At 31.6% G+C, this 14,294-nt stretch overlaps 2 protein-coding genes across 3 annotated transcripts; one reads left to right on the top strand and one right to left on the bottom strand.

The window, feature by feature from the left end:
• Positions 1–599: 599 nt before the first annotated feature.
• On the top strand, positions 600–6,819 carry LOC8281862 (probable protein S-acyltransferase 22). Its single transcript, XM_002522448.4, has 9 exons — positions 600–1,457; positions 1,548–1,661; positions 2,478–2,858; positions 3,121–3,189; positions 3,282–3,353; positions 3,822–3,950; positions 4,058–4,138; positions 4,357–4,545; positions 5,677–6,819. Exons 1-9 carry the CDS (start codon positions 1,416–1,418, stop codon positions 6,454–6,456), a joined length of 1,857 nt encoding a protein of 618 aa, XP_002522494.1. The 5' UTR covers positions 600–1,415; the 3' UTR covers positions 6,457–6,819.
• A 531-nt stretch (positions 6,820–7,350) lies between these two features.
• Positions 7,351–10,311, bottom strand: LOC8281861. 2 transcript variants are annotated; one of them, XM_015721328.3, is made up of 2 exons: positions 9,067–10,311; positions 7,351–8,069 (listed from the first exon to the last, which is right to left on the bottom strand). In XM_015721328.3, the coding sequence occupies exon 1, from the start codon at positions 10,093–10,095 to the stop codon at positions 9,079–9,081; it is 1,017 nt and encodes a 338-aa protein (XP_015576814.3). In that variant the 5' UTR covers positions 10,096–10,311; the 3' UTR covers positions 7,351–8,069; positions 9,067–9,078. The 2 variants fall into 2 exon arrangements, with proteins under 2 accessions (XP_015576814.3, XP_048229868.1); XM_048373911.1 differs by having other exon boundaries at positions 7,351–8,108.
• Between the last annotated feature and the right edge of the window lie 3,983 nt (positions 10,312–14,294).

A 14,294-nucleotide genomic window follows, 5' to 3' on the forward strand; every position in this document is an offset into this window, starting at 1 on the left:
AAAAGAAAAAGAACATTAAATGTAGGTGGGTATTTGTCAAATTGTTGCAGAGAGAAGTTTCCAGCCAAAAAGCATTAGCCATGCATGAGGGTGATGATAGATACATAGGCTTAAAAGGAGAGGAAATGCCATTGAAGAGAGGTGGGGTTTAGGGTTCTAAATTCTATCCATTTGTTGCTCAATGTGCTATTCCTTTCTCTACAGAGGAGAGGAGGTCCGTAAACCACAATTCATTTTTGTTGTGGGCCATTTCTCTGCTAAATGGTCCGGTTTTCACAAACCAACTCTTTTTATTAATTGAAATCTTTTTATGCTGATCATATTCAAGTTTTAACACTCAATTTTAAAATGGCTCACCCTTACTTTGGTTTAAATTCTTATAAGAAAAAGTAAATATATTATCAACAACTTTTCAAATCCTCTCCTTCATTTCATTTCTAAAATTGTACATTTTTAGCATTAGATAAAGATAGTAATAATCGTATTATATAGTATCAAGAAAATTAGGTTTAATTTGATTCACAAAAATAAAATAAGACTGTTAAGCGAGAGCCAACTGCATATTAAGTAAGTAACTCCTACTGGGTTCTGCATTAGCAGCTCTTGAATATCACCTGGTGGAATAAAAACAATAGGAACAGTAGAAGTGTATTGTTATTGGCAATGGGTAAATAGTAAGGAGAGAGGCAGAGGTAGGTAGGCGGTGCCAATAGAAATTAGAAAGAAAAAAGAAAAAAGTGAAACTAATCAACTGTGAGGTTGCAGTGGCCAGTGTGACACATGATTTGCCCAGGGAAAAAGATAACGCTACAAACAAGAAAAATAAAAAAGGTAAAGTGCGGTTGCAAGGGTAATTATAGGCTTCAAAAGAAAAACACCACTCTCTCTCTCTTACAGTCAAGATCTTTGTTTTGCCCAAGTGAAAAAAAGAACAGCTTTTGCTTTGCATACTAGAAACAACAAAGAAAGAGAGAAAACCCAAATCCAAAATCAAGCCAATCTCATTTCTTTTTCTTCTGTTTCTTTTGGTTATTACTATTATTATTTTTCCTTTTTAGCTCTCTCTCACATTCCACTGCCTTAGGCTATGATTGAGTGAACCAGACAAAGGTCTCCTTACTGTCCATTTTTCTTCTTCACCATCCATCTCCTTTTTGGCTCCTTTTCCCTTCCCCATCTTTCTTTTTTGTTTCTCTGATTAAACTCAGTGAGGATAATGGCTTGGTTAACTTTGTTTTCTGTTGGTAATGAAGTGAAAGGGATGGTCTTTTTTATACACAAATGAGGGAAAGTGAAAGAAAATAAGTAAAACCCAAGTCTTTCTTTTCTTCTTTCTTTTCTTTTTCTCATCCCAGATTATTTCTTTCCTGGGGGCTGGTGCTGCTTCTGCTTCTGCTGTTCCATTTAGGCTAACAATGAGGAAGAATGGATGGCAACTTCCTTATCACCCCCTCCAGGTACCATTTTATGTCGTTTTTCTTGGTTTTTCATTGTGTTTATTACTTAAAATTATGATTTTGAGTATTGTTTCTTTTATCTCTGTGAAGGTGGTTGCTGTTGCCGTATTTCTTGCCTTGGGGTTCGCCTTTTATGTGTTCTTTGCTCCTTTTGTTGGGAGGAAGCTTTTTCAATATATTGCTATGGGAATCTACACTCCTTTGGTAAGCCATTTTGCACAATTTCCTTTAGTTTCTTCACACATGTACTTGTATTATTTCTCAGTAGGTTCAACAGCTGAGATCTGCGCTCTCTGTGCTTATTATTCAGATTCATCTGTTTAGTTATGTACTTTTTTTTTAATTCTTCTAATTTGTTTTCCTTTTTCCCCATTTACTTGTTGACAGTTGAAATCCTCGGATCCTTTCAAATGTATGAAGTAGGTGTCACTTTAGTTGATAATGAGCAAATAAGTTACTTGGTCTTCTGGTCCCAGTGCCTACCTACTTATTCTATAACGCATGAAAATCCAATCTGTTACATTGAAGATCTAAATTGTCACTCATCTAGACAATAGCTTAATCCTATTGATTTTTCCCTGAATTTTAGTAATGCCATTATGCCTTTGGCTGACTATGAAGCTCGTCTCAGTACACATTATGCTAAAGCAGACTAGCTTAGAATCTCTAGGTTATTTAATTCAGGCCAGAAGTTAATGGGCATTGGCATTGATTGCTAATTTTTTCAAATATAAGATGTTGAATTACTTCTCTTTCATCTGATATTCTTGGATAATTTGCAAGTTATGACTTGATAGCTATTACTCATCTATCAGATGCCTGGTAATAGGGTTAGATTCTGATAATGTAGAGGTTCTATGAATGAATAGACATATGTTTAGCCTTAAACAGTAAGCTCCAAAGACCATAACATGGTATGTGTAATTGACATGTAATGTATTTGTCACTCTGCTCCTCTTTTAGTTGTGCTCTCCTCTAAACTGAAACTTCAGTAACATCTCTCTATTATTTTTTGTTCAGATTACATGTGTCTTTGGCCTATATATCTGGTGCGCAGCATCTGATCCTGCAGACCCAGGAGTTTTTAGGTCCAAAAAGTATCTCAACATTCCACCTGATAGAAAACAAGCCTTGCAAAAGGATTCTAAACTAGGCGGGGAGTCAACTTCCTCAATGCATGATGCAAATGCTTCTATTGTTGGGGGAAAATCTCTGGATAATTTGAAAGACCCTAATACTGATTTTGAGCAGAAGAATGTGACATCGGGCAACTCTTCTTGCTTCCAATTAGCTCTCTTTCCTTGTGCCCTTATCTGCAATCAGTGCAGTTCTAGTGATGAATCTTCATCACAACAGATGAGTGAAGATGGCATGTTCTATTGCAGCTTGTGTGAAGTTGAGGTTAGTAGAATCCTTTGGGTTCAGTTGCAGTTTGAATTGTTTTATTATCTTTGTTCTGAATAAGGTAGGATATGCCACGACCGCAAATTTTTAAGTTCTGCTAAGGAGATCTGGTTCATGAATTGACCTAAGGATACAAGCTATTGAGTTGACATACCTGATGCTTGACATATATGACTAGTGATTTTAAGTTCAATTGATTCACTTTTAGAATGACAATTTTGTGAACTCTAATGCTTATCGAATTACAATCATTTGCCAGGTTTTCAAGTACAGCAAGCACTGTAGAGTCTGTGACAAATGTGTTGACCGTTTTGATCATCACTGCAGGGTATAAAGGATTTTGATTGCTGGATATTATCATTATCATTTGAAATTCTTTTAACATTCCTGTAATACACCTCTGGTTATTGATTTTTGCAGTGGCTTAACAACTGTATAGGCAAAAGGAACTACAGAAAGTTTTTCACCCTTATGGTTTCTGCTCTGCTCTTGGTAAGCATAGGCCTCCAAATTCTGCCTTACCTGGAATCTTCAAATGGTCATGCCACAATTACCTGCAAATCCTCTATTAGCAGTAGGATCCTCCATGCCTCAAATCTTTCTATCCTTCCACATGCAAGTGTTTCCATTCCTTCTAAAGAGGAAAATAGTCCATTTTTACCTTGTATCTAGAGTCATTCAAAATTCCCTCTCAAATCACTTGAGAGTGATTGTGATCTCTCTCCTTTTTTTGCTAGAAGACTATTAGCTTCTGCTATTCTTTGTACTCGTTACTTTCCCAATGAAATCCCCAAATTCTACAATTAATTTTTGCACGCCGAATTTTCTATGCCTTCCCTCATGACATGACAGGACTGAAGATTGCCCAGAGTAAGACCTCTACTTTTCTAGTCATTTTCATTTTAATTGATTATTGACAGGTATATACATGGTTTGTGCAACTTGGGCTTGAGATTGCAGCTTATTCTACAATGGGTGACTGGAATCCTTGTGCTTATTTGCTGTTTTATTGAGCGGAAGCGTTTCTCTGTGGACATCTCCTCCAAATTAGGGAGCAGTTTCTCTTTGGTTCCATTTGTTATTGTAGTGGTGGGTATTTCTTTAGCTAGCACTTTAAAGACCAATAACAGTGTTCATTGTATTTACTATTTCTTCTTTCCTTAGCATAGTGTAACGTAATTCTTTCTTTCTTGCAGGCATTGTGCACTATATTGGCTATGATTGCCACCTTACCTCTTGCCCAGCTTTTCTTCTTTCACATTCTCCTAATTAAAAAGGTAATGTTGAATCAGTTCTTCTCATAATGCAAACTATTCCACTGAATGTTTTCTTTTTCTTACTTTCCATGCAAGGGGCTTCTTTTAATTTTCTGTTTTTCTTTTATGATAGGCATCAGTCCTTTCTGTTCTTTGAAATTTATTTTGTAAATGTCTTTATTCATGATTCAGTCAATGTACCAAGTTAATATGTTAACTTTTTGCGGTGCTTTTTAAAGGGAATCAGCACATACGATTATATTATAGCTCTAAGAGAGCAGGAGCAGGAGCAACAAGGAGTTGGAGGTCAGCAGAGTCCCCAGATGTCTCCTGCCAGTTCACTTACTGGATTGAGCAGTGCAAGCTCCTTTTCTACTTTCCATCGGGGTGCATGGTGTACACCACCTCGCTTGTTTCTGGAAGATCAGGTACTCATTCACCTCATTCTCTTATGTGGGGAATTGGTGTGTGCATTATACACTGGGATTTTACTTTAGATGGCAACTTGTATATGCACTGTTTGAACTGGTTAACATCTAACCAGTCGGAACTTTGGTCTAAAATCTTGTACATGGGATTTGCTATCCAAAGCTCAGTGGCAATTGTGTTTCGAAAGCACATGGATAATTGTAGGGGGAAGGGTTGTTCTGCCATTTGAATCCAACTATATTCAATACTTTGCGGTAAAGCAAAAAAATTAATCAAACTAATGGTTTTTCATAACTTATTTGGAATAAAAAAATGGCTATTGTGGAATCGTGTATTGCCATTTATCTCATCTCCTTGCTTATTTGGAACCAAAGAAAAGCTCTGAGAAGGTTATTAGTCCTAAATTACCTTCAAACCAAGTGATACTATGTTATAGTGAATGGCTATTGGCGGCAATACTACCATGGGCACTACACTACAGTTTGTAGAATGATGGGAGCACTGCACTTAGAGAAAAAAATAATAATTGCCATGGTCAAAGTGAACCTAGTATATTTGAAAGGAGCCTGTAATCTATAAACATGTCTAGAGGAGGTATAGTGAAAAGTTTATAATGAGAGATGCTATTATTCTTAATAACAAAGCACATGGTCCTTAATACAGCCAAGATCTAAAAATTTGCTAATTAGTTAAGTGGTGGCTGCTAAATTTATGCTTATCCTTCTATTTCAGCTGCTGGATTCAGGCCAGACTGGTCAGGCTTGAATTCAAAAAGTCTCCACACATGCCCGGCCTGTCCTGCATTTATTAAAAAATATATTTCTATATATTTCAAATATAATTTTTTATAAATATATAATAATTTATATATTAAAAAGTCAAATTGAGCCATGCCAGGCTGAGATAGTACCCAGGCCTGTGAATGGCTCTACATGCAATTTAACTACTTTTGTTCCTTTATTACATTTGTTTTCAAGCAACTTTTGCTCCTTGATCGGTATTGATTTTATATGCTTGCATTCCTTTCATGTTTTCTTGAAGTTCTGAAAAGGTCTGCTAACTTGGTGCTTCAAAGCTTTAAAGACATCATATTTCCTTTTGATCTAGCACAATTTCTATTCTTTTTCCAGTTTGATGTTGTTCCTCCGGAGACTGGATCTGTCAGTTCCTTAGGAAAAAAGACAGCGGTAGAGGAGCCAATGAAGAAAAAGAACCCAGCAGCAGTAAAGATTAGTCCATGGACATTAGCCCGATTAAATGCAGAAGAGGTTTCAAGAGCTGCAGCAGAGGCAAGAAAGAAATCCAGAATCCTGCAGCCAGTGGTGAGGCGGGAAGTCCCTTTTGGACTGGAAGGAGATAGTAGCTTTGGCAGCAGTGGCCGGCGGATGGTCCCAAGGCCTGACAACAATAGAAGGCGAGCTAATAAGAGAGGACGGCTTCCATCTGACTTGTCGATGGAACCTGTTACTAAGGTTTCAGGTATGGCTGCTGAGAAAGGTTTCACGGAGACATCAACAAGTTTGGCCCCTCTTCAGCTTGAAGCAAGAAGTGCTTTTCAAACTAGTCGAGCAATGTCAAGTGCAGCTGGGATTGTTGCTTCTTCTCCAGAAAGCAGTTTAGATTCACCAGATATCCACCCATTCCGCATCTCGTCATCAGGAGCTGAAGAGTCAAGGCGGCTGACAGGTCTATCAGTCACAGGTAATGCTTCTCACAGTGGACTTCCACTGTCAAGGTCTACTAGTGATGGGTATGAAGCATCAGGTGGGGAAGACAGTGACAGGGTCCCATCCCGGATTGTCCAGAGGTCGACTAACTGGAATAACCTTCTTTTCCGCCCTGATCAGGATGAGGGTGTTTTTAGACTGAAAGCATCTTCATCTAGCCAGGCTAACAACAGAAAACTTTGACTACAAGTCAATGAATGAAGATTGGTTCATTTGATTTTCATCAAAGTGTTCGACGTTATTTCATTTATGGGCCAAAATATCTGGAGGATTAACTGGCCATTCACCTTACTCATCGATTCAGCATTCGAGTTTGGAATGTGGAATCAAACTTCATGGGAAGGACATGAATGCTGTGTTTCTTCAAGCCTCACAAATGACCGTTTGCACGAGCTCCTGTTGCTGCCTTTGGTCCCCGACTCTTGCATTTGGGACTTGACAAAGATGACAAATTTGTTCTGTTGTTTATATATCACTCTCAATTGTAATCTTTCGTTGGAGTTTTTGAAAGATGGCTTCTTATTATAAAGTCTCCTTTTTTTTTTCTCTCTGTTTTTTTCTTTGAAAAACTCTACTATTTTAATCTTTATCTTGATTTCTCCTATTACAAATTTTATCAGGAAGAGAGGACTAGAACATTAGAAAAAAATGATTAAATGTCACCCATGATCAATGGGTTCATTAACCTTGAATCTTGTAATATAAAATTTTAATGAAGTTGCCATTTATCAATATTCAACGTTAACTTGAAATATTTCGCTGACTAAAATCTTAGATATTGTGATGTTACTGAAATAGACAATCAAAATAGGTGATATATTTCACAGATGCTGACATTTAATGATAAATTCAACAAAATGGACGACGTTGATGGGTTTAAAATGAGTGTAAAGGGTGGCCTCTATTTTTATTTTTTTACTTTCTAATTTCAGTTGCGAAATCCATTTACCGTGGAACTAACCCACTGGATTTTAATATGTAATGTTTATATTTAAGAAGGCATTTGATGTTGCAGCTTGGGGAAAAAAGAATAAACGCGAAATGATCCAGTAATCCTGTTTTCAAGTACAATTAGAGTACTAAAACAAGCTTAGACACCCTGTTATTATCAAATTACAGGAATTCGAGAATTTATCTGCAATCTCTTTCAGTAGATCTGACGTAAGACTTTCAAGTAAGTTTACAGCAGTGCTTCATCAAAATGTGAAGCCAACAGAAAGCATTATTTAGAGGACAATTGTTCTACTCCAGCCACCAATCCTACCAGCCATCTAAGGTTGCCCATGCTGAACCACTTCACAGCAGAAAAAACTCACTACCATCCTGAATAAACTGTGACAAGGATAAAGCTAGTCCTTATGCCTACCCAAACTCTAAAACTTCCAGATGCTCAAAACAGTTAGATTCAACCGCCAAAACCACTAATTAGAGACTCTGCACTTCTAAATACATCAAACTAACCACTAACCTGAGTCTGGTCTGATAAGAGCTAACAGTGTGATGAAAAGCATTAATTAGCAAGATCCTTTTTCACATATGGGATTTAGACATCACTTGCTAAATTTTGGTATAGTGAAAGTCAGCAGGGCAACAAGATCCACCTTTGCATAATTTAGCACATTTTGCATTGAGGCAGTCTTGTTAACTCTTCGTGTTCCAGGGTGTATCCATCAAATCTGACAATTATTTAGTTCAACTTCTGAAAAGGTATTTGGTGGCTTCAGATTGACCTAAACAAATATCCCAAGCTAACGAATGGTATATACTTGCCTCAATTTGCTCGTTCTGTTATGCATCTGTGTGATCAAAGAACATATAAATCATCCATAATAGCCCTGCAAAAAATTGATTGGTTTTGCCAAAATCATTCTTGATCTTCCTACCTCACTTGGTGAATTTCTAGGTAAGGGGCTCTACTTTCTAGCTTGTACTTAAAACGTTTTTGCAGCTTTTTCATAATTTAGAAATGCCCATACCAACCAGACTAATTTATACATGGGCTTCACATTTAGGGAGGACGAATATTGCTGTATACTTGAATGGCCTTCTTGTACTATATCAAAAACATGATAATTACAGGACTACCTTCAAATCACAAAGGTCCATCAAATTTTAGTTTATGCTAACTTTCTTGACAATGTATAAGCATATGAGAAAAGGATGTCCATAAGTCTGCTCTATATCCTTTAACTCTATGTTGGACACTTATTATATTTCATCACTGTCATAACTGGCACTAGTGATGCAATATTAATCACTATTACATGAAAGTCTCAGAAAGACAGTTGAGTTTTAAAAGCCTATTCAGACTAAATGAAATCAGCTAACAGGATTAGATCAATATAGTGCAAGTATTTCATTTCAGCTAGTGAAGACAAAATAATTCACTACCATTTGATATGCGCATCTCATCTCATCTAGGAAACTTGAAAACTCATATATGCAAGCCATGGAAGTTGAATCGATCTATGTACTACAGTTTGCAAGCAATCACTGACGTTTTTACTTAAAAAAGGTGCGCTAAGCTCTTGTTTCCTCTTAAAAGCTTCAATTCAGAGTGAGCTCAACTAAAGTCAATAGAGACTTCATACAAATAAATGAATACCCGAAAAGGAAGAAAAACGAAAAATAAAATATTTCAGGTCATGATCATTAACAACTATCAACCGAAAATTAATGGTATTTACAAGTAATTCATATTGTAGACTGATTTTATACACCAATCATGAAAAAGTTACAATCAAGAAATTAAACTGTGAATAAACATGAGAAATACGTAGCAAAGCAGCTAACCTGTGAATTTTCTCAAGCATAAGCAACAGAGACAAGGTGAGGCAGTTTGCCATCGTCAAAAGGCAAGCTGACATACTCTCTAGCAAACTCCTCAGCAATCTCCCAAGCAAGTTCGCCACGGACAGCCTTACAATACATATACATAACAGTATTTGCGGCGATATTATAAAGAAGAAGAAGCATAAGGAAAGTTGAAGTCACCACAATTTGCAAAACAAAGGCACAACTTTTCCATCCATTACTAGTACCAATACCCAATGTCACTCCTGATACAGAACTGATAACTAACAACGCACCCACTAAACACCCAAAAAAAAGTAATAAACCCAAAGCCACGCCCTTCATTCCCTTGATCAAGAAACAACTCCTTTTCAATGGCTCAATTCCAAAACTCGATTCCACAACTACAATAACACTTACAAGAGCCCAATTAAGCTGCAAATAAACTAAAAGCAGCATTGAAACAATCAATATAATAACTGAAAACCCAATAAAATAAGGAGAAGAGAAATCGAGTTTTAAACCCTTAATGATAACAAATAAAGAAAACCCAGAAACAAGAAAGACAAAAAGAAAAATAATTTGTGTAAAAATGGTAGTATTCAATAAGGGAACAAAAGAAGTGAAAGCTGATTTGATAGCTGATAAAATCTTAACGGGTCTACCATAAAATCCATGGAGAACGCTGTAGGTGATAGAACCAAGAGCAAGAAGAGCCAAAACAAAGATAAAGACAGAGAAAGCGATTGAGAGAATAAGGGTTCTAGTAGTAAAGAGATGAGACGGGTCTGGACTAAAAACGACGACAGATAGGAGGATTTTAGAGTTGAGAGTGGAGGATTGGGTAAGGAGGTTTTGAAGGGTAGGAAAAACGGTGATAGAGAAGGAGATTGGGAGGAGAAATAGAACAGAGAGCGCGAGGAAATGGCGGGAGTGTGCGTTGATTATGCGTTTTGATTCGCTCAGGACTGCGCAGAGATCCAGAGGTGGTGCTGTTATCGTCGTCGCTGCTGCTGCTGCAGCTGCCATGGGGATCGGATTGCGTAGGTTAAAAGATGTGATTGGTCGATTGATTAAGGAAGATGGAGGAAGAATTGTATGATTATTAGTGTAGTTGTTTTAGTTAATTTTGTTGAGTATGCGTCAGAAAGAAAAGCAATGGTTTTGCCAAATGAGCTTCGGGATGGATCGATTTGAAAGAAATGTTTTTGTTCGTTTCTTTCTGTTTGTTGGCTAAGATGGCGGGCCATCCCTCCACAATTTGGAGTAAACAAACTGCGACTCCAATGCCACTGCTCCGTGAAATGACGAGATTAACCCTACTGTAACACATAAACAGTTATGGCATTAAAATGGTTATCTATGCAAAAAAAATATAAAATCGCATATAATACTTTTCATAATACAAATTTTTTTAATATGATTGTTTCAATATAATTGGTTTGTCATTTTCTTTTTTGGGCAGAATTTGTTTGTCATTTCATTTTACTAAGAAGTGTGAGTTTAAATCATAGTTTTCTTAGTGACGAATTCAAAAGATTTTAACAATAGAATATAACAGAAAAATAAGACATGTGGAAGAGAATTAATAGAACCCATGAATAAATCCATAGAATTCAAGAACTTTAAAGAATAAATTTAGAAATTTCAAAGTAAATTAATAGAGGCTAATTTTGAACTTACAAAAATTTCACATGGGATAACTATTTGAAGTCAAATCTATAAAAGCTTGGGTATTTAAAAGGTAATTCTGAGTATTAGATGACTAATTGTCCCTATTAGTCCTCAAATAAAATAGGTTTAATTGCAAGAGAAAAAATAAATTTTGCATATCTTATCAAACATGACACTTAGTTTAATATTTAAAATCATATTTTAATATTGACTTTCACTTTCATATTTAATAAAATCATCAATTAATTTTATTGAGGTAGCAACGATAAAAAAAGAAAGAGAGAGATTGAAACGCTTATTTTATTACAATATTATTGTTTAAGTTCATAAAAATTCATAAAATTTCAAAGTTAAAAAAGAAAAAAAATAATTTTATGAGTCTAAATAATAATATTTTAGTAATTAAATAACTCAAAAACTCTAATACTGACTCAATATTTTTTCACTTTTTATCAAAGTTTACGTCATTATTAGTAAATTTGATGAATAACTTTATTAAATATTAAAATTAAAATTAATATTAAATTAATAGATTATTATTATTATTATTATTAATATATTTTAATTTAATCTTTATAAATGAGGAAAATCTCAGTTGAAAAAGATAAAGGGTCAAGTACTATTTATCTTGTTGTCTGATCTAATATATGAGTCAGTTTTTGTATTTTTTTTGTAATATTAAGACCCTCCTTAGTTTTAATAAAATATTAATATAAAACAGATTTTTCGTATTTTTTATAATATTAAGACCCTCTTTGGTTTTCGTATTACTATATAATTTGTTTTTAATTATTAATATAAAATAAACATTTCTAGTTAAACAATATCATTCTATTATTATTTTTATTATATATTACAGTTAAGCTATATAAAAATTAAAAATTAAATTAGACAATCATATTTTAATATAGTGAAATAATTTAGATACTAAATTGATAAATTTACTATCAATGAAGAAGATCATAATAATCTTGCATGTTAAAATTGAAATTTTTTATTAATTATTTAAATGAAAATTAATATGAGTACAAATTTTATTTTTAATATAATGTAATTTTAGTATTTAATAAAAAAATAAATTTAAACTATTTATTTTATTTAAAAATGTAAAATTAAACTATATAATAATTTAATAATATCAAATAAAAAATAAGATTTTTAGTACATTTAATTTTTTAAAATTAAATTATACTAAAAGAATAAAAGATATGAATAAAATAAAAATAAGAAATCAAAATTAATTTATGCTAAAAATAAAATTTTATTATTATTTAATAAGAATTTGATATTTAATAATAAGTTTAAAGTCATATATTTATAATAATTGACAGTTTAATCATTAAACTAACACATATGAGTATAGTAGTTAGTTTTATTAAAACTAAAGAGGATTTTAATATAATAAAGAGTCATGTATTAGATTAAATCTCATGAATAAATAGTATTTAATTAAAAAAAAATAACGATAGTGCTAATTTTTGTAAAACTAGTGCTTAACGGTTAAGAAAATATAAGTCAATTTTGTAGACTCCGCACAATCAATTTTTAATATTCATTTGCATGATCAAGCGATGCTTTACATTGCGTGACATTTTTCTTTAATAAAATTTTGTTAAAAATATGACAACTCATTGTACAGCCATTCTCTCTTTCTACATTTTGTTAAGATGCAATCTGAGGTATTTAAGAAAAAAAAATGTAATTATTTAATAATCATTCTACGAGTATTTATATTGTCAAGTGTAAATGAGTTTTATATTTTATATGTTTGATAAAGATAATTTTTTTTAAACTTTATTTTATTAGTTTAAGGTAAAGTATAAATAAATTATATGCTATTAAACTCAATGGGTGTTTTAAATGAATTTTAAATTTATTTTTATCCTTTGACTTCTTTAAATCAGTTCTTAAATAAATTTTAAATTTCTGAAAATTGCTATGATGGGATTTATTTATAAATGACTTTTATTAGAAATTTATTTTAAATGGAATGAGTGTTTTCATATGTTTTCAGCCTAATACAATATTATAAATTAATTTTTAGAAACATATATAAAATTAAGTATACTTGTTATAACTCATTAGGCTCCAAGAAAAAAGAAATCTTACGGGTAAAATTAATAATAATTTGGATAGAATTGATCCAATTATCACCAATTTTTTCAATTTTTTTTGGTTATAGTTTTGTAATATTTAATTAAATATTATTTTATTTATACGTATGTTAGATCAATTATTTTTATTACTTAATTATAAATATTTTTAACTTATAAAGTTTAAATATATATTTTTATTTTAAAATTAATTAATAACTAGTCGTTTATCTATAAATTGTTGCATGACCGTTATTATTATTTCCAATTATAAAATCAAGTTTATAGATATAATTTAGTTAATTATTTAATACTTAATATTGATTTATAATAATTTTAAAATAATAGTAAAATAATTATTTTTAAATATCTTTAATTTCTTAAAAATTTTATTTATATTATTACATTAACAAAATATTTATTTATTAATATTATCTTTAAATCAATACTATCAATTACTGTATAATTAAAAATTGATTTATTAATGAATAAAATACTTAAGAATATTATTTCTTATAATTAAAATTATTATCTAATTAAAATATTAATTTATTAGTTAATATAATATTAAAATTTAATTTATATTAAATATAATATTAAAAATATAATTTAAAATATTATTTACTATATTAAATTATTATTTAATTATAAAAATAATTTATTAATCCATATAATTTTTAATTATAATTAATATACTAATTTTTAGGATAAATTTAATATTATTTTTTAATTAAAAAATATTTATTAGTTAATATAATTAATGTTCCGTTATTTTTGAATAGAATTAGTATTACAAAATTATTGAGGAGTTAATATAATATTAAAATATAATTAATATTATATTGTTTAGATATATTTAATTAAAGATAAATTTATTAATTAATAAATTCTTAGAAAATTAATAAAAATAAATATAAATTTGAATTCTATATATCAAAAATAGTATACATATCAAAATTTAAATTTTATATATTAAAAATTAAATATATAATACTAAAAAATATTAAAATTTAAAAATTAATATATATATAAATTTTATTAATTAAATATATCTCATGCAAATTCCAAAAGTAAGTTTAATATCTTATTCTAACTGATAATTTGCTTTTTTGTTTCTTTTCAAAAACAAAAGAATTCTGATTATTCTAATTAAAAATTTCCCACATGGGCAATAATTTGGACTATTATTATTACAATTTTCATCTAGGAAATTAAGACATGATTGTAATTGAATTTTTGTGTCTCGTCATGATTATCAAAAGCCAGAATCATAAAATTAGAGAATGATTAATGCGAATCAAAGTTTCCTAATTTATATTTGACCCCAAAAAACTAAATAAAAAAAGAAAAATGAAAAGTTTTGCTAATTTATTTACCTTCTTCCTTTTTGACCATCTTCATTCCATGAAACTGTAGCTTAAAAATGCTTATATTATTGAAATGACTATGCTATAAAATCCA

This window comes from Ricinus communis, chromosome 1, assembly GCF_019578655.1.
Source record: "Ricinus communis isolate WT05 ecotype wild-type chromosome 1, ASM1957865v1, whole genome shotgun sequence".
NCBI classification, from domain to species: Eukaryota; Viridiplantae; Streptophyta; class Magnoliopsida; order Malpighiales; family Euphorbiaceae; genus Ricinus; species Ricinus communis.